Raw genomic sequence first — 27,036 nt, 5'->3', positions numbered from 1 at the left:
AACACAATATATTTTTATTTGTATAAACAACAAAACTCCATTAAGAAAATCCTCCTTTTCTGTGTGTGTGTGTGTGTGTACACACATGTGCATGTAATAAGGCTATTTCTATGCCTTAGCTGCAACCGAAATGAGTCTTTTCTCTCTGGTAAGTAACAGTTACACTTCAGGACTTCTCATATAATATTCACTTTTAATATCAAAGTCACCCCCAAGGGAAAAACTACCTATATTTCCAGATTTGTCCACTGAAACAAGAACGTAGGGAAAGGAAAGGAAAGTCTCCCAAGAGTAGTTTAACCTTCAGAAATGGAGCTTGGGGCTCTCCCTGGGCACAGGAATATCTCAGGACGTACAAATGATGCCCAAACCAACAGGACACATTCACAGAAAGGTCTGGTTGTGATTTTACCTCTAGAAGGTTTGTGGCCTTCGACATCTAAACATTTCTGAAACGTACTTTCTCTTCTATCAAATGGAATAATAATGGAGTAAATAATACCTATTCTAGTTATTTACTATGAGAAACAGATAGAATGATGTATGAAATTATTTTGGAAACTGAACAATGACAAAACTTTACCTATCATAGAAATCTATTTTTAGAAAATATACATACTAGTAACTAAATTTTAAAATGGCAAAAGGATAATAAATAATATGGATAAAATTTTCTTAATTTACTCCATATATTTATTACTTTTATACTCTCCCCCTCAAAGATTGTGTCTTAAGAAACCACTGTTTTCTATAAAATAGAACATACCTCAAGGAATAGCAGCAGTTTATATTTATAAAAGTATATAATTAAAGATGCATATATTTTCATTATTAAGCCATTGTTTTCCACTGTGATTTTAATTTTAAGTTAAATGAATCCTTCAGTTAGAATTTTCAGATTCTGTTTTACTTGAGATCTCAATCAAATCAAATTTTTCTGTTAGGGACAAATTTTTAACAGGCTTTAACTGTTCTCATACTGGATTGAGTATTCCCACCCATCCCTTTACTGTATATTTCTGATTTATGGCCCTGATGTGAGTTCAGTATTTTTACATATATCAGTGATCTTAAGAGTTTGTCTTTTAGGTAGAATTTCTATCATGTAATAAGCCTTGTGTCTGTAGTTATTGAAAATATCTATTGAACAAGTTATAAAATTAGGAAGAATCCAATAGTAATATGTACCCTCAAGCTGCTTTAAAGTATAATTTTCTGACTTTTTATTATGTAGATCTGTCAGTCATTTCCTTGTTTTTATAAGTTCAGCTTTAGTCTTTGCCTAAATCAATGGCAACTGGAATCAATGCCAATTTGAATTAGTTATCTGATGCATACTATTACAGTTTGCTTTAATTTTGCATGAGCAGCTTCGGTGTCAGTATGGCCAAGATTAGAATCTTCTCTTCCAAGATGGTATCTGTTAACTAAAGATAGCATAACAGGCTTAGTAGTAGCAGGGATGGTTAATAGCCCTCTTTCTCTTACTTTTGTTTTTTACTTTAAATATATGCAAAATATCATCTTCACAGAGTTTATTCTTTCCCTGCCATATCTTAACCTCTTTTCCTCTTGGAGGCTAATATAGTAATTTTACTGTCAGTTACCACCACATAGGATGTCAAAAGTTTATTAGTTTTTTTTAAATAAAATCAAACAAAATTTTTAAAAAAGTACAACTGTTTGCTTAATTGCATTTTTGGGAGCATGACTTTTCTGTTTGCAAAGGGAGGTAACCTCATATAGAATAAAAACTTTGGATCTAAGCAAATCTGTGTTTTAACATTGATTCACACACTCTGCCTTTTTAACATCCTCAAGCCACATTTCATCACATACAAAGTGGCAATGATACCTATATTTTAAGATTTTTGTGGCCAGGTGCAGTGGCTCATACCTGTAATCCCAGCACTTTGGGAGGCTGAGGCGGGCAGCTCACCTGAGGTCAGGAGTTTGAGATCAGCCTGGCAACATGGCAAAACCCCATCTCTACTAAAAATACAAAAAAAGCCATGGGTGGTGGCACACACCTGTAGTCCCAACTACTTGGGAAGGCTGAGGCAGGAGAATCGCTTGAACTTGGGAGGCAGAGGTTGCAGTGAACCAAGATCGCACTACTGCACTCCAGCTTGGGTGACAGAGGGAGACTCTGTCTCAAAAAAAAAAAAAAATTCTGTAATAAATAAGGTAACATATACCTTGCCTAACACATGGTAGACATTCTGTAAATGTTTACCCATGAGCTTTGAAGAGGAAGAAGATAACAGTTTAAAACAGTAATAGATGAGACAAAAATTAAATTTAATGCTTTGGAACAATAAAAAATAATATTGAATTGTAAAAAGCAGTAAGCAGGTTGGTAGAAGAGATATTAGGAACAGCAACAACAGACCAGTTAATATCTAAATCTTTATTTGTACACTTATTAAATTTAATAACTTAAAACATGAAGTTTCCAGGAAGAAAATAAGCATAAAAAAGAAATAAAGTTGGTAAACAAACTTTGGATGACAAAAAATTTCTTAAAAAATTACGTAACATATATTCATCAATGTATTATCAAAATCTAAACATAATAGTACCCAATTCTGAAGATGATTTGAGAAGATTTTCTGTGGTGTTGATCAATTCAATACTTTAAAAAAAACATTTTGATAATAGATTTAAAAGCCAAGCCAAGGCTTTTAGAGAAGAAACAGAACACGGGCAAAGGAAAACTCTGGGTTTCTTTGGAGAATAAGAATGTTCTCTATTCACAGGAATGTAAGGTGCATGGAGGGCTAGGCATGGTCAAACAATGGAAGACTTTAAATTCCATGCCTAGGCTTTTAGACTTTATATGCAGCGAGAAGCTATTGAAGATTGTTGAAGAGTCAAGTTGTGTGACCAAAATTCACGTACTGAAAAGTAGGGTTCACTTTCTTCCAAGCAAGGGACATTGTTATGGCCCATGTGTTCATTTCAGTGTAGTCTAACATATGGTTCACTTTGAATAAGTGAGACTCTTTTTAAAGAACATAGTAAATAGCATTGAAATTTTATCCTTGTTTCTTTTATTACTTTTAAGGAAATTTTGATAGTAGCTATTTTTGTTTCTGTGCTTTAAGATGCATTTTAGAAGCACAGAATAAATTTCTTACAATAAATTAATACATCTTGTTAAGGAATCATGCTGTTTTGACAAAAGTATGTTAATTAGAATGTTGTTTTTCACTCATTTGAAAATACTTGAGTAGAGGAAGCACTCTAAAGACATCAGATTAATAAATAATGTTAGAAATTCCTAGGGGTAGAGAGATTTGTAATGATAAAATTTAAAATCAAAAACATATTTCATGTTGTGATTTAATTTTTTTAATTTTTCTGTTTATTTACAGATGGCCAAATGAATTAAAATAATGCAATTTTAGATGAGATTTATCTTTTTCTAATTAGGGTCCTCTCTCTGGAATGCCAACTTATTTCTGTTAATAATCAGGACAGCCCATATGGGAGCTAGGATCATCTTTCAAGGAATATGACATGAAACAGAGCAAATGGCACTTTCTTTCTCCCAAGTTAAAGTGCATAATTAACACAGTCAGAATAACATATGGAAATTAGTTATTGGGATTAGGCTAGTCTGGGTGATTGTGACTTGTTTATATACACATGAGCCTTAAACTGTTTTTCGTCGTGGTCACTCAGCAAATATTTACTCAGTGTAAGCTGGTTACCAGTCACTTTAATAGATCAATGGGTATCAATATAAATAAAGTGCTGTCAACATGTTTATAGTGAATTGAAGTAGACACATGTATCAGTTATGATTTAGTAAAAGGAAACAGAAACCATTCTAGGTACATTTTAAATAGAAAAGAATTTATATAAGAAATTAGGTACTTATTAGAAATTTGGTAAAATCAGAGGAGTAGAAGTCCAGAGCTACTACTACAACTCTTGAATTTAACAACCAATTACATGATGGTGATTAGCAGTTTAAAAGCCACAGCTATTACTACAGATGCCTTCCAACATTCGTGAACACACTAGAAAACCAAATTTTGAATGTATAGTACATCTGTTAAAACTTTCAACCCTTCTGTCTCCAAAATCTTGCTTGCCAGAAAAACACAGCAAGAGATAGTTATCTCTTCATTTCTATCATCCAGATCTTGCCTGAATGCTTTTAATTAGCAGAATGGACTTTATCATCTAGTACCCTTACTACATGAGATCTGGGAAATTATATTCCGGTCCAGGCAATACAGTAAGACTCCTAGAAGGAGGTAAGACCAGATATTATATGTAGACTAATATTATTTGCTTTAATTGGAAGTGGAAATATTTTTAGGGAGGAAAAAGTAGTCATCCCTTTACGCTTATGGAGCTTATATTCTGGAAGGACAGAAAGATTAAACAACTAATTAAATAATTGATTTTAATTACATTTGAAATAAATAATAAAGAGGGATAAAGTGCTAAGAAAAAATTGAGTTAGAGAATCTGATCTAGACCCATGGTGTTAGAGGATGGTGTTGGCCAACAAAGTGACATTTAAGCTGATCTGAAGGCTAGAAGTTGACAAAGCAAAAGAGGACAGTCAAGAATTCAAAGAAAAGGCTGACATAAAAAAATGCACATTGAAGCAAATAAGAAAAAACAAATTAAAATGACTAAAATGTAAAGAGTGACAGGGAGTGGCAGATGGCAACTATGTGGCATGAGTCTAATCTAGGCAAGGACCAGATGTAATACCCTCAGTTGCTTCCTACCAGTTTTTAAAAAATCATGTTATTTAATCATGTATTTGTGTTAGTTTAGAAGTAAATGTTGGGAAATAGTCACATTTTAACCTTATTTTTAAAAGCATTTACATTGTGTTTTTTCTCTCATGAGTAGGAAAATGTTATGTAAAGTCGTGGAAAGAAGTTCTGCATGCTTTTACTGGGGGAAAGGAATATAATGCCTTACTTGTGCTGATGGATTATCTTAGCAGTTGCCCATTCCATTTGAATTTTACTGACTATAAAGCCCTGTGTGGAAAGTTCACTTGTGAAAACTGGAAAGATTAAGTCAGAGGAAACCAAACTTAGACAGTTCTGAAACTACATACCTTACTTCCTTTACCTTTTCACAGCTGGTATTCTTTTGTGCTGGATTTCCATGTGTAGAAACACTTTATCCAGTGAGTATAGTATTGGATCTCAAATGGCTTCTGTGGAGAATCCAAATCGTCTGTTCACAAAATGTGAACAAGATAAAGTATATCTCTGTAGTAATTCAGACAGTAGCAAAACCTGGGCTCCATGTAGTGCTAGCTTTGGAGAACCGAATAGAAAAAGCAGTGATTTTTCTGATGCTTTAGAAAGCAGCAGGCATCTTATAGTAAACAAGTTTAGCTCCATAATTTATGGTCTTAACCATCTCTTCTCCCTTCATTTCTCCAAATAAAACTTCTTTTAAAAAGCTTCTTATATTTCTTTTGAGGAAAGATTTGTACAACAACCATTGTGTGTTTGCCTGTGTGCATGGGTATATGTTTTAATACAAAAAAATTGCATCATGTTATGTACACCTTTTTGTCTTTTTCTTTTTCATTTAGTAATATAAAAGGAGGTCTTTCCAAATCAACTCAGAAAGATGGGTTTCATTCTTTTTGCAACTGTATAATATGCCACAATGTGGATATTACAGTAATTCATTTACTGAATCCTGTATTGATGGATACTTTTGTTGTTTCCAGTTACCTTTTATTGTTAACAATGCTGCAGTACACATTTTCGCTCCTGCTCTTGCAATGATATACATTAGAAAAATTCCAAGCAGTGAAATTTATCTGTCATGTACTACATGCATTTAAAATTTTGATGAGTGGCCCTAAACTGCCTACTGGAGATACTGTTCCAATTTATACTTCCTCCAGCAGTTGTTACAGATGGCCCTCCATGTCCATGGGTTCCATGAATTCAGCCAACCGGATTAAAATAATTTGGGGGGTAAAAAAAGATGGTTGTATCTGTTCTGAACATGCACAGATGACTTTTTCTTGTCATTATTCCCTAAACAATACAGTATAACTACTTATATAACACTTACATTATATTAGATATTATAAGTAATCTAGAGATGATTTAAAGTATACAGGCAGACAGTGTAAATTATATGCAAATATCACACCATTTTATATAAGGGACTTAAGCATCCGTGGTTTGTGGTGTCTACAGGGGAAGAGAAGGTGTTCGTTGAATCAGTCCCCCATGGATACTGTATGCACATGAAGACTGTGCTTTACCCCACATAACTTTGCCAGCATTGGGTAGTGTTAACGTTTTTAAGTTTATAACAGATTAACAGGCAAAAAACGGTACTTCATTATTATTTTGATTGGCATTTCTTTAATTTTGAGTGAAACTGAGCATTTTTTACATTGGCTATTTGTATTTCCTATTCTTTAAATTGTTCATAATCTTGGCCCATTGTGTACTAAACTGCATCTTTAGTACATATATGTTACATAAACTTTTTCTGTTTAACCCTTGATGTTTATTTTTGTTTGTTTATTTATGATTTTTTTACCATGTAGAAATTCTGTAAATTTATTTATGGTCTCTGGGTTTTATGTGTTGCATATAAAAGCCATACACCTACTTCATCTGTGATTTCTTCAAGCCTTATATTTTATTTTTATTATTAAATACTTGATGTTTCTGGAACTTATTCCAGATAGTAGTGGGTGCATCATCTTTTTCTAAATACTGTTTTTTCTGTTGATTAAAAAATTTAATATACAATATTCTCATATTTACTTGAGTCATTTCTGAAATTTCCCTTCTGTGTCATTGATCTTATTGTTTCTTCTTTTTTATCAAACTGTTTTAGTTATTTTGTTTTCATAGAATTCTCAGTAACTGATTGGATTAAACATCCTGATTATTCTTCAGTTGTAAAATTTCTCCTGGATAAATTTTCAGTCTTACTTTTCAGGATGAATTTTAGTATTCCCTCCAGGAAATCATGTTCATATTTTAGTTGAGTAAGTGCATTGATTTTACACATTAAGTTAATGAGAAATGATATTTTTGCCAAATCAAGTTTTCCTATCTCAAAATTAAATCTATTATTTCTTGAATGTTCTTCAGCAATATTATAAAACTTTACATAGATCCTGGCTATCTCTTATTATTTCTGTTTTTGCTGTTATAAAAGTGATTTTTTCCACATTATATGAGTTGTCTGTGTATATAGTCTATATATATGTCTTTTTATAAAACTTTTATAAAATGTTTTTATATTAAAGATTAATATTTTATATTAAAATTGAAGAAAAGAAAAATATATTTCTTTACATTTTTAAAAATATGTAATATAAAAATATTTTACATAATAAGGAAAAGAAAAATGTTTTCATAAAAGAAATACTTTTATAAAAATATTAAATCTTTGAGACTATCATCTTTCCAAATTCTTTTATTTTATTTAGTATATTTTAGTCAGTACCCAGTTTTCTAAATAAACATTTACTTTATCTACAACAAATAATTAATTTATAATTATACCTTTTCAGTGTTTATATTCTTTATTATTTTCTCATGTCTAGTATTGTCTAGAACATCAATAGGCTGATTCCAAACAACCTTGCCTACTCCCTAATTTTAATTAGTATACTCTGTATGTTTACTATTAAGCATAGTTTGAGGTGTATATTGTCATCTCTAATCATCAGGACTGAATGTAGCCTTTTGTCAAAATTCAATGTCTGCACACGATCATAATGTTCTTTCTTTTTTGAATTATTAAATATGTTAACATATTAAGTGCAATGCCCTTGCATTCTGGGGTTGAAGAGTACTTAGTTATGGCATTTTGTTTTAATGCATTGATGAATTCTGTTTTCTAAAGTTCTTTACTATTTAGAGTAATATTTATAAGAGAGAGATTGTATTCACTTTTCTGCTTTGTCAGGTTTTAATATCAGTGCCATTATATTCACTTGTAGAATCAGTTTAAGTGTTCTGTTTCTGTCCTCTAGAGTCTCTTAATAGCATTAGAATTAATTCATCTTTAAAAATTTGAAAGCCCAGCTGTTAAATTTAACTCTTCAATTTTCTTTCATTATTTTTATCATTTTAGAGTTTTCTGTCACTTCTAGGTTAAATATTAGTAACAATATTTTCCTAGAAAATCATCCATTCCATACAGTTTAAGTGAAATGCACTGAATTTTACAAAGTGCTCTTTTCTGATTCTTTTAAATTGTAGTGTATTTCTTTTATATTCTTTCAAATTGTGATATTTTCATTTTGCTGATATTGGGTCTTGTGCTTGTGCTGTTGTGCTTGTGTACAGCTATGCAGATTATTTTAAAGACCAGGTAGTAAACATTTTAAGCTTGTAGACATATGATCTCTGCCGCAACTATTCATTCAGCCCTCCTGTTGTAGCTCAAGCAGCCTTAGACAGTCTGTAACAAATTGATATGGCTGTTTTCCAATAAGTTTTATTTACAAAAACAGGTAGTTGGCACATAGTTTCCCAGCTCCTTCTCTAGTCAGTAATGGCCACTGTCTATTTTTGTTTGATTTTTTTCTTTTAAAGTAAGAGTGTTAGTTTTTTTCTCAATTTCACAATCTTTAAATCATTGGTTCTACCAATGATTTAAAGTTAAAACTTTATTAGGGCTTTCCTTCTTATTACCTTAGGTTTGTTATGTTTTTATTTTTGTAGATTCTTGAGTTAGATGCTTAATTCACTTACTGTGTATTCTTTAGTTATGTAAGTATTGCAGGTATGATGTTTTTTCATAGTACAACTTTACTCTGTCCTATTATGATATGTAGTGTTTTCATTAATTTTTAGACTTATGCAGTTTTAATTTCTCCTTTGTTTTTCAAGAAAGCCAAGATATACAGACACACACACATACAGAGCATTGCCTGTGTGTGTGTGTTATTTATTATTATTATTATCATTATTTTTGAGACAGAGTTTTGCTCTTGTTGCCCAGGCTGGAGTGCAATGGCAGATCTCAGCTCACTGCAACCTCTGCCTCCCAGGTTCAAGCGATTCTCCTGCCTCATCCTCCGGAGTAGCTGGGACTACAGGCACACACCACCATGCCCGGCTAATTTTTGTATTTTTAGTATAGACGGGGTTTCACCATGTTTGCCAGGCTAGTCTCAAACTCCTGACCTCAGGTGATCACCCACCTCAGCCTCCCAAAGTGCTGGGATTACAGGCATGAGCCCCTGCTCCCAGCCTGTGTTATTTTATTCATATATTTTACACCTGATCATGTCATCTCATCTCACTCTGAATATTCTTACAGTGTTACCTAACTGGTCTCCCTTATTTCTCTCCTTCTCAGAAATCTTCAGTGGCTTTCCATTTATTTAGAAGAAAAGCCCAAGTCTTTATCATGGATCACTTCAAACTCATGCGCAAAACATAATTTCCTCCTGACCTTCTTAGTACCTAGTTTAAGGCACATCATTGACTCTCCTCATTCTGTTTACCTTATCATATATTCAGTGCACCAAGATAAGGATTAGCTTGAAACAATTCTAACTCCTTTTCTTTTATGTCATGTTCATCCCCCTTTCTAGACAGTCATCCAGTCTTGGTTACTTTCTAGCCAACTTTCACCTTGACTTTGGTTGTTTCTGTTTCCCCTGCCTCCATCTTCTGCAGATTGCTGTAGTGGCCAATACCTGCTCTGGTCTTAGCACAACTGTGAAGTTACCTCTCTAAAGAACAAATCTGATACTGCTTAAGTACTTGAATTGGCCCCTTTTCCACCTATGTTCGAGACAATGTAAAGCCTGACCCCAATCCTTTTTTCTAGCTTAATTTTCTTAATTTTTGCCCCACACCCTCTGAACAGAATGCCCTCCAAACACACTGTGTGTGCTCTTTAATAATTCCCAGCTTAGGTACTTATATATCCTGCTGCCTACCTTTCCCCATTTAGCAGTCTATCCCTTGTCCTTCAAGACCCACATTTCACATTTTCTGTAAAGATTTCTTTGATCAAACTATCAGATCACTGATTCATTCATTCAGGGAATGTGTAGTATCAGTATGAAGAAGGTACCCTGCCAAATGTTAGCAATACAAATGTAAATAAGACATAATTTTGTCATAAATGACAATATCGTGTCAAAAATAACAAAGTTTCATTTTGGTCCATGTACCTGTATCATAAACACATTATATTTAATAGAAATCATTTGTGTATAAGTCTGTCTTCCTTACCAGCCTGCAGATTATCCAAAGCTCAGATTTTGTCTTAAATTTCTTTGAAGTCCTAGGATCTAATATATGATAAATACATGTTTCTTATTGATCTTCTCTTTGATTCTTTACAGTGCTTTTTTTTGTCTGTTAGTGACTATCATGTTTCATAAATTTGTTAGGAGGTACTCTTCTTAGGAATGTAAATAATTTAGTACAATAACAAATATGAGTTGCTTAGCACTAAATAGTCTCATGAGGTCAAATTGTACAGCTGTATTATACACAGGTGGATAAAAACATCACTGCAAATATCCTTCTGTAAAAAACTCGCTCCTTGTACTTTTGTGTGCAGTAGAATAACTTGAGGAGCTGATTAGATATGCACATCCAAGAACATGGAAGATGTTTAACATCATTAACTGTTAAGGAAACTTATGTTAAAACCATGGTAAGCTACCACCACACACCTATTACAATGGCTAAAATGAAAAATAATAATTATATAACGTATGGGAAGCTGGCAAGTATGGGAAGCAACTGGAACTGTCATACAATGCTGATGCAAATGCAAAATGTTAAAATTCGCCAGAAATGCTTTGGCATTTTTTATAAAATTAAGCATACATTTACCATGTGACCCGTAAGTTTCATGCCTGGTATTTACTTTGGAGGAATGAAGTCATATTCATATATACAAAAAACTGTACGTAAATATTTATAAATGTTCTGTTTATAATTGTGAAAACTGGAAACAACCCCCATGTCCTTCAGTGAGAGGTCCGATTAACAGACTGTAATGTGCCCATCAGTAGTACCATGGAATACTACTCAGCAATAAAAAGGAATGAGATACTGATAATATGCAACAACTTAGATGAATCTCAAAGCCATTAATCTGGGTGACAGAAACCAATTTCAAAAGTTTATAAGCTTTCTGACTCAATTTATATAATGGTCTTGGAGAGACAAAACTATAGGGTTGGAGTACAGATTAGTACAGTGGTAGTAGTTGGGAAGAGTTTAACTATATAAAGAAATAGCATGAGGGGATTGTTTTGAGGTGGGGAAACTCTTCTTGATTATGATGGTAGCTACACAAATTTAACACAAATATGTGTTAAAATTCTTAGGTGTGTACACTAAAAGTGGAAAAATAGTTTTGCTTTATGATGATTTTTAAAATCAGATTTTAAAATCAGATGAGGAACATCCCTGGGCCTCATCTCCAGGGATTCCAGTTCATTTTTTTTTTCATTTTTTTTTTTTGTTTTGTTTCTTGAGACAGAGTCTCACTCTGTCACGCAGGCTGGAGTTCAGCGACATGATCTCAGCTCACTGCAGCCTCCACCTCCAGGGTTCAAGTGATTCTCCTGCCTCAGCCTCCCGAGTAACTGGGACTACAGGCACATGCCACCATGCCCGGCTATTTTTTGTTGTTGTTGTTGTTAGTAGAGACGGAGTTTCACCATGTTAGCCAGGATGTTCTTGATCTCCTCTTGTGATCTGCCTGCCTCACCCTTCCAAAGTGCTAGGATTATAGGCATGAGCCACTGTGCCCAGCCGGAATCCAGTTCATTTTTGTTGTGAGCTAAGGCAGACCACAGATGGAAAATTCAGATTCAAAGATAGTTAAGAATAAAAAACCCAGACTTATTTTGATTGTTGTCACTTCAAGTCTGTAATGAACCAATAAAAAAAATGCACGGAGTATGCAAAAATAGAAATAGAAATGACTCCTACCTCCTCTTAGTTCCTCACAGAGACCAGAGAGATATACCCAGTTGGTGGCCACTGGTGCTGGTTGAATGTGAAACCCATGTGATCAAGTGGGAGGTACTATGTCAGTACTCCAAGATCCACCTGCTACTTTATAAGAAACATCTCTACCACAGATACATACTTCCCTTGTTTAACATCTTACTGTGTCGTTGGTGCCACAGCAGTCCTAGCCACGTCTTCCCTCAAATGGGGTTTGACTAAGGAATCTATTTGTAAGAAGGACAGCAGAACATTTCAATGCAGGGAGCCCACAGATAGCAGACTTCACCTAAAACCAAACAGCAATCCAGCAATATGATTTGAATATCACCTCCAACCAATAGTTTTAGTTTCCTCTGTTGGCTTTGAATATCCACTCTTGAATATTAGAGAAGAAATGAAGTAAGTGAAATGTTTCTCCTCTCCCTACCTTTAGCCTCTGAAGGAGCTCTTAGCAAATACACCACAATTGGACTTTTTTCCATATTCATAAGAGCTGCTTTAAGATTACGGTAACAATATTGCTTGTCTGAAAAGATGAAAGCTGAGGCAATGAGATCCAAGTGTAATTAGTCGTAAAGTATATGTATAAAATAATTTCTCACAGGCTGACTGCACTGCACAAGAATAAAATAAGAATACCCCCCCTGGAAACTTCAAGAAGCTCTCCTCTTTTGTTACGCTTATATATGTGTTTTGTTTTGGACCCTTAAGAGGCTCAAAATGTGTAAGTTGTTATTTACTTGGCTGGCCACTAGATGGTGTGGTTTGTTAATACATTACTTTTGGTTTTATAATTGAAGCAGATTTCATGGAATGCTATTTTGTTAGATAATTTTATTAGTTAAATATTATTAACTTAGAAGTTTAAAATTTTAAGTGACCTGAGAGATAATCAGTATGGCGAAGTCTAGAATGGAACCCCAATCCCCTGAAATCTTACTCCCTGCCATTATCCAGCCCTTAAGTAAAAAGTATAGGGAAAAAACTGTTCAAAAAGAAGCTTATGAATTGATAATGAGATTTTTGAGACCAATAGCAAATAAACACATGATGTGATGGCCAAACAGAAGCTTTAACTATATAAACATTTCTTTAAATGTTAATCTAAGGTCTTTAATTTTTCTTTTTTTTTTTTTTTTTTTTTTTTTTGAGACGGAGTCTCGCTCTGTCGCCCAGGCTGGAGTGCAGTGGCGCAATCTCGGCTCACTGCAAGCTCCGCCTCCCGGGTTCACGCCATTCTCCTGCCTCAGCCTCTCTGAGTAGCTGGGACTACAGTCGCCCGCCACCATGCCCGGCTAATTTTTTGTATTTTTTAGTAGAGATGGGGTTTCACCGTGGTCTCGATCTCCTGACCTCGTGATCCGCCCGCCTCGGCCTCCCAAAGTGCTGGGATTACAAGCGTGAGCCACCGCGCCCGGCCAGGTCTTTAATTTTTCTTAAAAATTCTGCCTATTATATAGTGAATCTTCAGTGAGTCTTTTAAGACCTTCTGCTACAGCACTTACACAGGTGACATATAAGTATACTGAATCTCACCTCTGGGCTCAGATTAGGCCAAAGAACAGAACCAGAAGTAACATTATTACAGTAGTCCCCCCTTATCCATGGGGTATATATCCAAGATATGAAACCACAGATACTAGTGAACTAACTTGATTGGTGTCAATTAAGTACGTTTTTGTTTTCATGTCTTCCACCCACAAATTTAATGCCTTTTTCATCTTAACTAAGTATGTATCACACACTGTAGCTGTAACTTTTGCAATTTGAGGTGCAACAGCAAAACTAACACAAATTTCTTTTTTCTTCTTTGTAATTTCACGAATAGATTTGTTGCTCTTACCATCGATTTTAGCAACCTCAGCATACAATTTCGTTTTTCTTCCCTTAAGTTGAAAACTTTCACCTTTCCACTTAAAGGAAACGCTTTATGGCTTCTCTCTTGCTAACTCAAGTTGCCAGCATCACTAATGTTGCGCTTCAGGGCCATTATTAAGTAAAATAAGGGTGACTTGCAAACACTGTGATACTTAAGCAGTCAATCTGATAACCAAGCCTACTGCTAAGTGACTAATGGGTGAGGAGTGTCTACAGCTTATATATGCTGGACAAAGGGACGATTCATTTTCTGGGCTGGGTGGAGTAGGACAGTGTGAGATTTCATCATGCTACTCAGAAGAGCATGTAACTTAAAACATGATTTGTTTATTTCTGGAATATTCTACTTAATATTTTTGGACCACAGTTGACCTCAGGTAATGGAAACCACAGCAAAACTACAGATAAGAAAGGACTACTCTATATTCAATGCACATGTATAGTTGAGGAGCTAAAACAGATGGTCAATGCTTTGCTATCAAAGATCACCAAGAACACAGCTGTAGGTGAACAAAGCTAGGTTTATTGACTTATTGCAATGAAGAACATCATAGAGGAAGCATCATGGGGATCTCAGTAAGAAGGGAGAAGGCCTCAAAGGCAGTGGGTCTGGAGTAAAAGTGTAAAGGCTCTAAAGCAGATATGGACTTATCGGAAAATATACTCAGAAAAGCCAGCCATTGTGGCTAGTGTGGGTGAGGTAAGGGGATGAGATTTATTTTCGTAGCCTTGCATTGTAATGACTCTGGCCTTTACTCTTAAGGAGTTGAGAAGCCACTGAGATTTAGTTTTATTTTGAATAGTATATATTTTGAAGGCTAAGAAACAGGTAATACTGATTGATTGCAAAAAGGGACATCTGGATGAAAGAGACACTTGCTTTTCACCTCTTTCCTTTTGAATTTTGTGATATATTTTGGTATTACCTATTTTTTAAGATAGGTAACATTTTTTATGATTTTATATAACGCATTATATACTAAGACTTAGTAATACCTTAAGATGCTTAAAAATAATTTTCTGGTTTCTTTGATAAACTCATACAACAGAAATGCTAAATAACAATTGCTTTTACATGCTAAATAATACTCTTATGCTTTCTTGGTATCTAGGTACAAAGGTCGAGAAATAAGCAAGTACGAGAATTATTCCCAGATGGTTTTAGTATTCATCATGCAGGAATGCTTCGGCAGGACAGAAATTTAGTTGAAAACTTGTTTTCTAATGGGCATATCAAAGTCCTAGTGTGTACAGCTACATTAGCCTGGGGCGTCAATCTTCCCGCCCATGCTGTTATTATTAAGGTAAGAGCTTACCTTCCTTGATATATGGATTTTGTGTGTGTCTTAAAGCAAGGCTCTCGGTTGACTTATTTAGAAAAATATTGTAATTTGGCTGTTTCCTTGACTTTGAATGTTATTTATAAAAGATCAGAATTATTTTCTCCAATAAGAATCTAGTTTATATTGTGAAAATTTAACTCTATCACAGATGATGAAAGGATTAGTTAAAGTACACTTTTGAGATCTTGCCATATTTGCCTAATTTCAGTATTCAGTTCATCAGGATTATATTTCTATGTGTTTATGTAAATTTTTGTTAACTTTTCCTCATCTAGGGAACACAAATATATGCTGCAAAAAGAGGCTCCTTTGTTGACCTTGGAATTTTAGATGTCATGCAGATATTTGGTCGAGCTGGACGACCACAATTTGACAAATTTGGGGAAGGAATCATTATAACAACGCATGATAAACTCAGCCATTACCTCACTTTGCTCACTCAACGAAACCCAATTGAGAGTCAGTTTCTGGAAAGCCTTGCAGATAACCTAAATGCAGAGGTAAGATCTAATGAGTAAAAGTTTGGAATAGAATCATCAGCCTTAAGAATGACCAAGAAAGATAAAGATTAAGTTGGTTGCTGTTTTGTAGTGTTTAGGATTACAGTCTATGCCATATAGTTATAAGACAAAACAGGCTGAATGGCATTATTGTTGATTAATTCAGAGGATTATAGAATGATAACTGATAAAAATCTATTGCTAAAAGACCATACTTTTAAACTATGAGGCTTTGCTAGAGACCAGAAATCTAACAAAGACTATAGAAAATATGGAAACAGAAATAGCAATCATAATTAATATTTGTATGGCACTTGTACAAAGTTTTAAATGAAATTTTTACTAAAGGTTTAACAAAATTTATAAAACTCTTTTAGCTCTATTAGGTCAGTTAATTAACTTTGTTATACACAATGTGATTGAGCTAGATTATGATCATTTGTTTCGTGTGTGTGTGTGTGTGTGTGTGTGTGTGTGTGACTTTTGTGTTAAGATTTACATAGCAGACCCTGGAAGTCTAGGTAACATCTTAACTGGTAAAGAAAATAAATATTCTTAAAATTTAGAGTATATGTATAGAACATTCAAATCAGGTTTGACTGTTTTTGTGACATTGTAAATTATTGCTTTGGTATTCAACACTTTGCTAGTTTAGTATTCTTTCATACCTTTAAAGTTGACTCAAACAATACTTCAAAGTAGGTAGGATATAAATATTAAGTAAATGAATACTTTGAAATATCTGTAATCAAATACTACTTATTTTGTACAAAGTCCTATATTAGGTACTTTAGAGAGCTTATAGAAATTTTATTTAACATTCCATTCATATTATTTATGTCTTCTTAGAGAATGAAAAACACACTTACTATTTCATTTTCTCTATTAAGAAGTGTATATTCCAAAAGGGGAGAAAAAGGCATGAAAACACAGTGCAATGATGTTGGAAAGACAGTTCTGTAGAAGGATTCAGCAGAAGGAGAAAATAGGTTTCTCCCAGGCTATCAGGAAAGTCGTGGTTCATGAATGTGGTAAAATTTGATCCAGTGAGAGTATCTTTATTTTATGAGAAGATTGGGACTTTTAGGTGAAGTGAGTAGAGTAACAGCTTGTCTAGTGCAGAAGATCTGTGTTAGAGAGTATCCACTGCCAGAATTGGGACAGTCATTCAAAGAATGGATAAGTTTTAGAAGATAACGGTTAGAAAGAAAAGCATGAAAGGCCTCATTTTCTATTAGCAAAATTACAAGAACATTTTTAAAAACTGAGAAATAAAATTTGAATCCAAAGGAAATATTATGATAGCTCAATTTCAGTCCTACTGGCTACTGTAATTGTGTGGCTTAAATAACTAGGTCTTGAGTTACCAGTGTCTAATGTATAGAACAAAGTCTCTTAATATAAAATGATAGTGGCAGTGAACTGAGGACCTGCTGTATACCAGAGACTCTGCTCAGTGCTTCAGGTACATTATCTTATTCTCTCAATACTGCTGCTATGGAGATATTATCCTCAGAGTGATACGTAACTGACCCAAAGTCACTACGTTATAATTTTTGGAACTAGTATTCAAACTCAGATCTATTTAACTCTAAACCTAGACTTTTCATTATAGCTTAGATTTCTTTTATATAAAATGTAGTAAGTTAAAGGTGAATATATTTCCTTATGTTAATATATAGCATTTGCCCTCTTCTAAGGCCTGTATTAAAAACATTTTCCAAAATGGTAGCCATAATTTTTCTGACTTACAGTAAAAGGCATGGTTCTTTCATGCACATCATGAAATGCATGTCAAAGAGGACTGTATTTCAAATGTAGAGGCCTTAAATCCAAGGACAAGATGTTTGCATAACATTCTACAGAGATGGGATGAACTCTGTATAAAAAATGTATGTAGTATGTAAGGTGAAAGAAAGATTAACGTAGTTTTGAAGAACAGACTTAAATGCTAAAGTTAGTTTGAAGTGATATCTTAAAATGCATGTCAAGGAAGACTATATCTCAGTAAACTTATGTCCTTAATAGCTTTTTGTAATTGGTAAAATAAACACTTGTTGGCAATATTATACAGAAGACACAAAGTCAGTAAAATACTGCTTTTTTCTTCAAGTAACTCTTTTTCTTATGGACTGTAAAATAGCATCACTAAAACTATTTGATCAAGCCCTGAGAAATTAAAAATAAATTAGGGCCCATAAATTTATCAAATATTTATAAAGTACTTACTAAATGTGTGATTTTCAGGAATGTCAGCTAACTATAAGCATAATTCCATTTAGTGATGTAAATGGTATTTAAATAATATAACATATATCTTGACATTTTTCACCCATATAGTGAAGTATAGCCATTGTTGAACTAGCTTGCTCATATTCTAATCTATTGGAATAGTTCCCTATTAAAGTAAATTTTCCTGTTAAGGAAACAAACTCTTAAATTATTGTTGAATGTGAAATTAAATTTGGCTATCTGTGGAAATCAAGTGTGAAATTGGTTTATAAAATGAATATGTGCTTTGTTCTTTAGGTAATGAATTTTTAAGTCTTTAAATTCCCCAAACCATTGCAAGACTCTACAGTTGCACTAATCAACATTAGAGTCGTGCTAGATTAAGAATGTTGCCTCTATTAATATCTTTGATATCATGAGTATCAATTCTGACTATTAGTTTAGGAGAACTGGAGAAATTATTATATTAAGTTATAATTTCAATGCAAACATGTTATGAGGCACATTTGCTTATCGATGCATAATGAGACTAACTAAATAATCCTAATGCTGAAAGGTCACAAGTCCCATCCATATATAAAGTCACTTAACTTTACACTGAGAGAAATACTGAGGCTTATTAAAATTTATTCATCAGACATTACTGAGTACATACTCTGTGCCAGCTCCCTATAGTGTGTTCTTCAAAACTATGTTAATCTTTCTTTCACTTTACATACTACATACATTTTTTATACAGAGTTCATCCCATCTCTGTAGAATGTTACGCAAACACCTTGTCCTTGGTTTAAGGCCTCTGCAATCTGAGCGACCTTCCTAATTCTGGCTGCAATTACTCTCCAACACAGATCTTCTGCCCTAGAGAAGCTGTTGTTACTCTATTCACTTGTAAATAGAGATACTCTCACTGGATTGTTGTGGAAATTTAAGAAACCCCTGTGCCAAGGTAGTTTGCAGTAAATGATTAGAGTCACTTACCATTTTCTGATAGTCTGTTGATATTCAGCCTCATTCATACTTATTGCCAGCACTGAAATTTTAGTTAAATAAATAAATAAATATAGTAGCATAGTTTTTATATGTATTTACTAGCATATATATACATATATACACATGCATGCATACTCATGGTGATTATAGTATTTGCTTAAGTTTTTATATGATTTCAACCATTTTTTAAAAATACATATTCAAATAAACAATTGAGATAACCTTAAATACTGAAGTTCGATATGAAGTGATATTGAGTCTTATTTCTAAATTACCAAATTCGTAGGTGGATTTTATTTTTCTCTTTTACTTAACAGAACATAAAACTATCACACTATATACTAATGCCACTTTTAGAAATGTCATGTTAGATGTTTTTCTCTAAAAGCATTTTGAATAGGTATTATGTGATAGGCACAATGGATGGTAGGTTCATATAAGTCATTGTAGTTAGTTACATATGTCTCACCTCCGTGTGACCCTGGAACTTCTTGAGGCCAGGGAGCATACTCTATTTGTTACCATATCCATTGTGCTTTACTCAGCACAGGCTTGTTACTGACTTACTATATGATTTTGAGATGAGTGAATAAATTTCAAAGACACACTATGAAAAAATTCCTGTTTTATAAAAGGTTCCTGTACTAAGTAGCCACTAGGTGACAGCAAATATTTACAAATACATTTTTATTTTTTGTCACTAGGTGGCGTTCAAATATTACTCTCAAAATAAGGTATAGCATCATAAATTTACCTTCATTTTTCTGAGTAGTCTTGTCCTTTTTAGTGAACATTTACAAGACTTGCTTTAGTTGATCCGATCTTTGCTACCTACTTTTTCCTTTCCTTTAATCATATCACTGGTAGCAATAGGTAATTTTTTAATGTTAATTTACTGTCTGATTTTGAAAATAATAGCAAGCTTATTTTATCCCTTATAAATTTTTCTACTCATAGGAGTTGTGTGATGTTACTTTAAAGTAATATTCTAAGGTTATAGGGAATGTAGGTCATTATTTTAAAGTAACATCATAAAGTCATGATGGGAATATAGGTTATATGTCTATGGTTTAATACAATTTGGTCTGTCAAATAATGGATTCACAAAGGGGAGAAACTCTCAGATTTTTAGCCATATCACCAAACTAGTTTCATTTACCTAAGTAGACTAGAAAATGTTTAACTATTTTAGTTGTAAATCTTCATGAATTGTTATACAACTCCCACACTGGCTCAATTTTAGTTCTTGCTACTCTTATTTTGGTGGAAAGCCTTACAGTTTACACTAAATATATATATTTACCTACATTATGGATGGCTTAGCCATTTGTAGTATAAATTTAAAAGTTAGTAGACAGAATCTCCCATATTATATTTCAACTTTTGGTCATTTCTCGGTTTTAGTAACAAATAGTATATCATAATATTATAATGAAAATTATGCATTACTAAATCTCATCTTCAACTAACTAAAGACAATTAACCATCCACATATTTATTTCATGAAATTAGTTATACAGAATTATAATAAAAATTATAATGTAGGAGTTAAACATGAAGGTTTTACTTTCTTTAACATTAGCACTAAATCGAGAGGGTTTGTTTTTCCTTTTTTTCTCCTAAAATTAATAATTTAGGTAGGGAACATCTCTTCTCCTTTAATTAAAGTATTAGGAGGTTAAAAACAATTTCAGTCAAGGATTCAGGAAAAAAAATACAACTATGAAGTTTTACAATGTTGGTAAATTTTTAAAGTAAAATAAGTACCTTAAGTAAAAATAAAATTACTACCTATAGATCCATTGGCCAAGGAAATATATTTCTAAGAAACTTTTCATTGAAATTCTTTGTTAATATCATTTTCTAATAATTTTTTTCTCTTTGTTATGCAGCTCATATGCTATTGTTGTGTTTTTAAATTATTAACCTTTGATTTCATTTAATTAATATATCCCAAAGCTACATTAAATGCTATATTAAAAATAATATTTTCTTTCAAGACATAATCTGAAGAATTATCCACTGTTTATTATGGTTCAAATGCGTGAATATTTTTTCCATAGATTAAGTTTACTGATAAAAACCACTCCCTTTTCTTGTACATGAGTTTGTTAAAGTGTATGTATTATTAATATGTATAAATCACAACAAAATCTGCTTTGTCTCTTGCAAAACAAGTCAATTTTTTATTGTATTCGTATTACATCTTCATACTCGCAGTCCTGCAAATGCATATCTTGAGAGGTAAAAGCTAATGTTATCCCCTCTGTGGTTTTGGTGATGACAGTATACAGAATTAGGATAAAAATGAATAGAATTAACAATGTTTCGTTGTTTTTATTCTCATGCAGTTAACACTTACATTTTTCAGCAGTGTAGTCACATAAAATGAAACTAAAATAAGTTGTATACTGAATAAGAAAAAAAAATAACAAATGTCCTTAATGCTATGTAGAATTAAACTCCTTTTAAAGAAAAATAATCATCTGCCATAATATTGAGGAAGTTCAGTTCTGAAAGATAGCATTTCTCATGTATCATTCTCAATTAAATGAGGCAGGACTGATTTTAATTAATGGGCAAAGTGTTGTGTCCAGTCACTGTGCCTACCTTTTTAAAAATACTGCATAATGATGTATTTTTAAAACTTCATCTCTGACAGAATGGCCTTTGATGTAATGTTTATGTTCAACTTTAATACATTACTTTAATTTTTGTCGTATTTTTGATTTGCAGATTGCTCTGGGAACAGTTACTAATGTGGAAGAAGCAGTGAAGTGGATAAGTTACACTTATCTTTATGTACGGATGAGGGCAAATCCATTAGCATATGGCATCAGTCACAAGGCTTATCAGGTAGGAAACTCATTTATTAAAAAAAAAATTCAGACCTTCTTTTTGGTTCTTTCATGATATGAGAATAGATATTTGTTTGCTGCTCTTGCCTCATCTGAAAAGAGGTACCTAGAAGAAAAACAAGAGTTTTAATATTTTTCAAAAAATTATATAGGCCCCTGTAGTTATTAGGCAGGCTATATTTAAATATCTTTTTCTACAAATACTTATGTTAATCTTTGTACTATTATCCATGTATTCAAGTATATTTCTATTTGATATTAATATTTTGGTGTGTTTTTTTAAACTATGAGAAATTTCATTTTAGAATAAATTAGACATGAGGAAACTTACAGACCATATTTGATAATCAGCTTAGGTTATATACAATCTTTTCCTCTTATCAAGTCTCTTCTAATCCCTATTCTGAGATTTAAATATACCATTAAGGAGTTACTATCTTAACAGTTTGAGGACTGGAATCAGTTCCACTATTCAAGTCCATATACGTAGACTGAGAATTAGATGCATTTGATAGGAGTTCTTCCTATGAACTTTACAATTGTGTGGTCCGTGTGGCTTATAGATTCTATGAAATCTTGTCTTTCCTTTATAACTCTTCTTCATATATTGTAAATGTGTCCTAATTGCAGATAAAATCCAGTTGTTGTCTAATGAAAACATTATTCTACAATGATCATATGGATATTAACTAGTATTAAGTCAAAATTTGTAAATAAGTTGAACTTTATTCAAAATTATAGTTTCCCCTAATTTACTATAACTTAGTTTTTATATAAATCCTATTATGTTATCAAAGCAGTTACCAATTTTTTAATTTTTATTTCTTTTATTTTTTTTCTTTCTCTATGCAGTAGGTTTTACCATGGGAAAATTGAAACTTAAGGCTTGGGGGAAGAAAAATAAGAAAAGCAGCAGCAGCAATTAGTTCTGAGGCTGTTAAATCTAAAGCCGTTATTAGGTTTTTATACTTAGATTTACTCTAGATGGGACTCAACTACTTTTCTTCTTCTCAGTTGAAATTTGTGCTAATCTTTAAATGAATATTTACATTTACAGCCAAATTGCTCTGTTATAAAATACAACTGCATTATAACCTGCAACCTTACACATTTAAAGAATACGGCACTAGTTATTCCCATCACAAATATGGGCGTTTTGAGAAGAGTCAGTGGCACTATGAAAATGTTTTGAAGGAGTAAAGAAAAACAAAAACTGAACAATTTATTTTTACGGACTAAGCCATCTCAAATTTTGGAACAAGATAAATACATCAATTGATTTTAAAGTACTAGATTATAATCAAAAGTCATTTGCCTATCATTTTCCAGTATAAAGACCTTTTGGATACCTAGTACCTTTATACTTCAGAGAATCTTGACTGTTTTTTTTTTTTTTTTGATTTGTGTGTTTTAATGTTATTACTCAATACAAATTTGTGGCCACAAAACTCTTATGAACTAACACAGATAAAATAGTTTAACATATTTTTAATGGTTTAGTAATAGGTGATTAATAAAATAGTTTTGTAAGTTGAACCTGATACATGTATTATCACTCACAGCAAACATTTAAGACTTTTTGTATTTGCTGATGTAACTCTTGACTCCATCTTACTTCCCAGCAGTTGATGTTCTTTTGCTCCATTTTTCTGATTTTTAAAATTTATTTTAACTATATTTTGTACATAAATAAGCTGCCATAAATACCTAAGTTAGAACAAATGGTAGTAGCGTTAACTGATTAATTGATTTCTAAATTGTTTTAATACTCCCCCTACTCCATTAAAGGTCATATTTCACTTTACTCTTCATGACTACAGAGTGTTCCTCAATAATTGACATGTGTACATACATATATTTATACACAACACTATAGTAGCAAAAATATTTGTTAATATCTTATGTCTTATTATTTCTGCTTAGAAAAAGTATTAGATAAGTAATAATTTTAAAACTATACAAAAATTCACTGTCAACTTTATTTACTTTAGGACGGGTTCTCCCATCTGCGTATAATAATAATAGAAGTAAAAAGTAAATAAAGTGAGCCAAGATCACGCCACTGCCCTCCAACCTCGCTGTGTTGCCCTGGTTGGAGTGCAGTGGCATGATCTTGGCTCACTGCAACCTCTGCCTCCTGGGTTCAAGTGATTCTCTACCTCAGCCTCCTGAGTAGCTGGGATCACAGGCGCGTACCACAGTACCCAGCTAATTTTTCTATTTTTAGTAGAGACGGGGTTTCTCCATGTTCCTCAGGCTGGTCTGAAACTTCTGACCTCGTAATCCGCCCACCGTGGCCTCCCAAAGTGCTGGGATTACAGGTGTGAGCCACTGTGCCCAGCCGGATAACTTTGCAGTTCTAAATATATCTTGATTTTGACAGGGAAAGCATTCTGCTATCATTTCTCCAAATAACTGATAATAAAGTAGGAATATGATTTGATAATTTAAAATCTCTATTTACTTTAGTATGGGAGAAAGAAGACAATTATTGAGTTTTTAAAATTTGATTTTTAAACTTTATGATTTTAAAGATCATAAGATCACATAAGAATTTTAGATTCCAAAAAACTGGTATCTGAAAAGAATATGCACATTGATAATTTTAATGAATTTTTAAGCTTCCTTTATTTAATGGCATAAAATATTTTCAATTATTTCCTAAATGTAGAAAAATGTACTTTAAAAATTGTAATTAAAAAGTCTAACTAAAACATTAAGAACAGTTTTAATTTCCATAAATAAATATATGTTTGCAAATAGTTACTCTCTAAAGCAGTATTCAACTGTTTATATATTTTTTGCCATAGATTGACCCAACATTAAGAAAGCATCGAGAACAGTTGGTCATTGAAGTTGGACGAAAACTAGACAAAGCTCAGATGATTCGTTTTGAGGAGCGAACTGGATATTTTTCCTCAACTGATTTGGGTAGAACTGCCAGCCATTACTATATTAAATACAACACCATTGAGGTATTATACAAATGCAAATATGTTTAATTTTAGATGCAAATACTTTCTAGACTTCAAAATATATTATTAATGCAAAATAACAAAAGCAAATAATAGAACAAAATCCATTTAACTTATATGAATTCAACAGTATACCCTCAGTAAAGACAAGAAAAAAATAAAACTTCAGATACTAAGGAACCTCTTGTCATCCTATAGCAATAAACACACCCAAGCCTAACAAGTCAAGGCACATTTGCTTTTACATGTAATGGTTTTCAGAAAACACCTCATGTGCTTACTAACTTTTCCCCATCTTTCCCCAAATAAACCTTCTATTTGTATAGCACTTAAGGTTTCTTCAAAACTTTTAAACATATATTATCTCAGAACTGTGATCTGGTTGAAATCAATCCAACACATTGTCTCTAGCTTTTCATTCCTTCCATCACCTATTCATATCCACTCATTTTGTCAAAGTAACTTTTTAAATTTGTTCACTTGCTAGTGTGTTGCTACCACTCTATATCCTAAACCTGTTTGCAGTTCTTTTGCAGGAACTTTAGCCCTTCTTTAGCATTTGTTTTCAATCTATGTGGCCTTTGACTGATTTTTTTCAACTCAGTTTTCTGATTTTCTGTATGTCCTCACTAGTAATATTTTGAGAATTTTCAGACTACATATTTTTCTAGATATACATCTCTGAATTTTATGATATATGATCAGCTTAGAATTCGTGAACTGTGCAGATTTCCACGTGGCCATGCTGAAAATAAGCAAAAACCAGAATTTTATGAACTTTTTAAAGGTATCTAGTATAGATTTTATTAACTTTTATTCATCATCCATCTTTTTGCTGCTAAAGATCTTCCTTAGCTAATTATGTTCTAGGAATTTTCTTTGGTCTTTGATAAATTTGTTTTATAAATATGTTTATAAAGCAATGACTTTAAATACTGTTACAGACATTATAACTGCACTGTCTAGGGCTCAAATTTCTTTTAAAATGTGTAATTTATGGTCACATTTTTAATTTAAAATATTTTAAATATTTTGATTTTAATCAAATATAACACTTACTTTGGTAGACCTTTAATGAACTCTTTGATGCTCACAAAACAGAAGGTGATATCTTTGCCATAGTCTCCAAAGCTGAAGAATTTGATCAAATTAAGGTAAGATTTCTTGAAATTTGAATCAAATGCATACAACATGTATGCATTCTTTCATTTATAAAAGGTTCTCATTAATTAATACCATATAAGCTGTATGGCACATCACATGTGGAATATCAGCAATGTTCTTTATTTATCAGTAAGACCCACTGTCCTAAATTATAATATTACATCATACCTGACATCATTCTTTGTTCTTTTTTTTTTTCTCATAGTTTTTTTTTTTTTTTTTTATTATACTTTAGGTTTTAGGGTACATGTGCACAATGTGCAGGTTTGTTACATATGTATCCATGTGCCATGTTGATTTCCTGCACCCATTAACTCGTCATTTAGCATTAGGTATATCTCCTAATGATGTCCCTCACCCCTCCCCCAACCCCACAACAGTCCTCGGAGTGTGATGTTCCCCTTCCTGTGTCCATGAGTTCTCATTGTTCAGTTCCCACCTATAAGTGAGAACATGCGGTGTTTGGTTTTTTGTCCTTGCGATAGTTTACTGAGAATGATGTTTTCCAGTTTCATCCATGTCCCTACAAAGGACATGAACTCATCATTTTTTATGGCTGCATAGTATTCCATGGTGTATGTGTGCCACATTTTCTTAATCCAGTCTATCGTTGTTGGACATTTGGGTTGGTTCCAACTCTTTGCTATTGTGAATAGTGCCGCAATAAACATACATGTGCATGTGTCTTTATAGCAGCATGATTTATAGTCCTTTGAGTATATACCCAGTAATGGGATGGCTGGGTCAAATGGTATTTCTAGTTCTAGATCCCTGAGGAATCGCCACACTGACTTCCACAATGGTTGAACTAGTTTACAGTCCCACCAACAGTGTAAAAGTGTTCCTATTTCTCCACATCCTCTCCAGCACCTGTTGTTTCCTGATTTTTTAATGATGGCCATTCTAACTGGTGTGAGATGGTATCTCACTGTGGTTTTGATTTGCATTTCTCTGATGGCCAGTGATGACGAGCATTTTTTCATGTGTTTTTTGGCTGTATAAATGTCTTCTTTTGAGAAGTGTCTGTTCATGTCCTTCACCCACTTTTTGATGGGGTTGTTTGTTTTTTTCTTGTCAATTTGTTTGAGTTCATTGTAGATTCTGGATATTAGCCCTTTGTC

The 27,036-nt window shown here is 32.9% G+C and overlaps 1 protein-coding gene across 1 annotated transcript in view; it reads left to right on the top strand.

The window, feature by feature from the left end:
• The window catches only part of ASCC3 (activating signal cointegrator 1 complex subunit 3), a 393,050-nt gene that overhangs the window by 211,130 nt on the left and 154,884 nt on the right, over positions 1-27,036 (top strand). Inside the window, exons 15-19 of the mRNA XM_030809499.1 lie at positions 14,966-15,157; positions 15,472-15,696; positions 21,655-21,774; positions 24,587-24,751; positions 25,819-25,905. Coding sequence (XP_030665359.1) covers positions 14,966-15,157; positions 15,472-15,696; positions 21,655-21,774; positions 24,587-24,751; positions 25,819-25,905 — 789 coding nt within the window. The remainder of the gene's footprint in view (positions 1-14,965; positions 15,158-15,471; positions 15,697-21,654; positions 21,775-24,586; positions 24,752-25,818; positions 25,906-27,036) is intronic.

Source organism: Nomascus leucogenys, chromosome 3, assembly GCF_006542625.1.
Source record: "Nomascus leucogenys isolate Asia chromosome 3, Asia_NLE_v1, whole genome shotgun sequence".
NCBI classification, from domain to species: domain Eukaryota; kingdom Metazoa; phylum Chordata; class Mammalia; order Primates; family Hylobatidae; genus Nomascus; species Nomascus leucogenys.
This window is presented reverse-complemented; position numbering and strand designations above follow the sequence as displayed.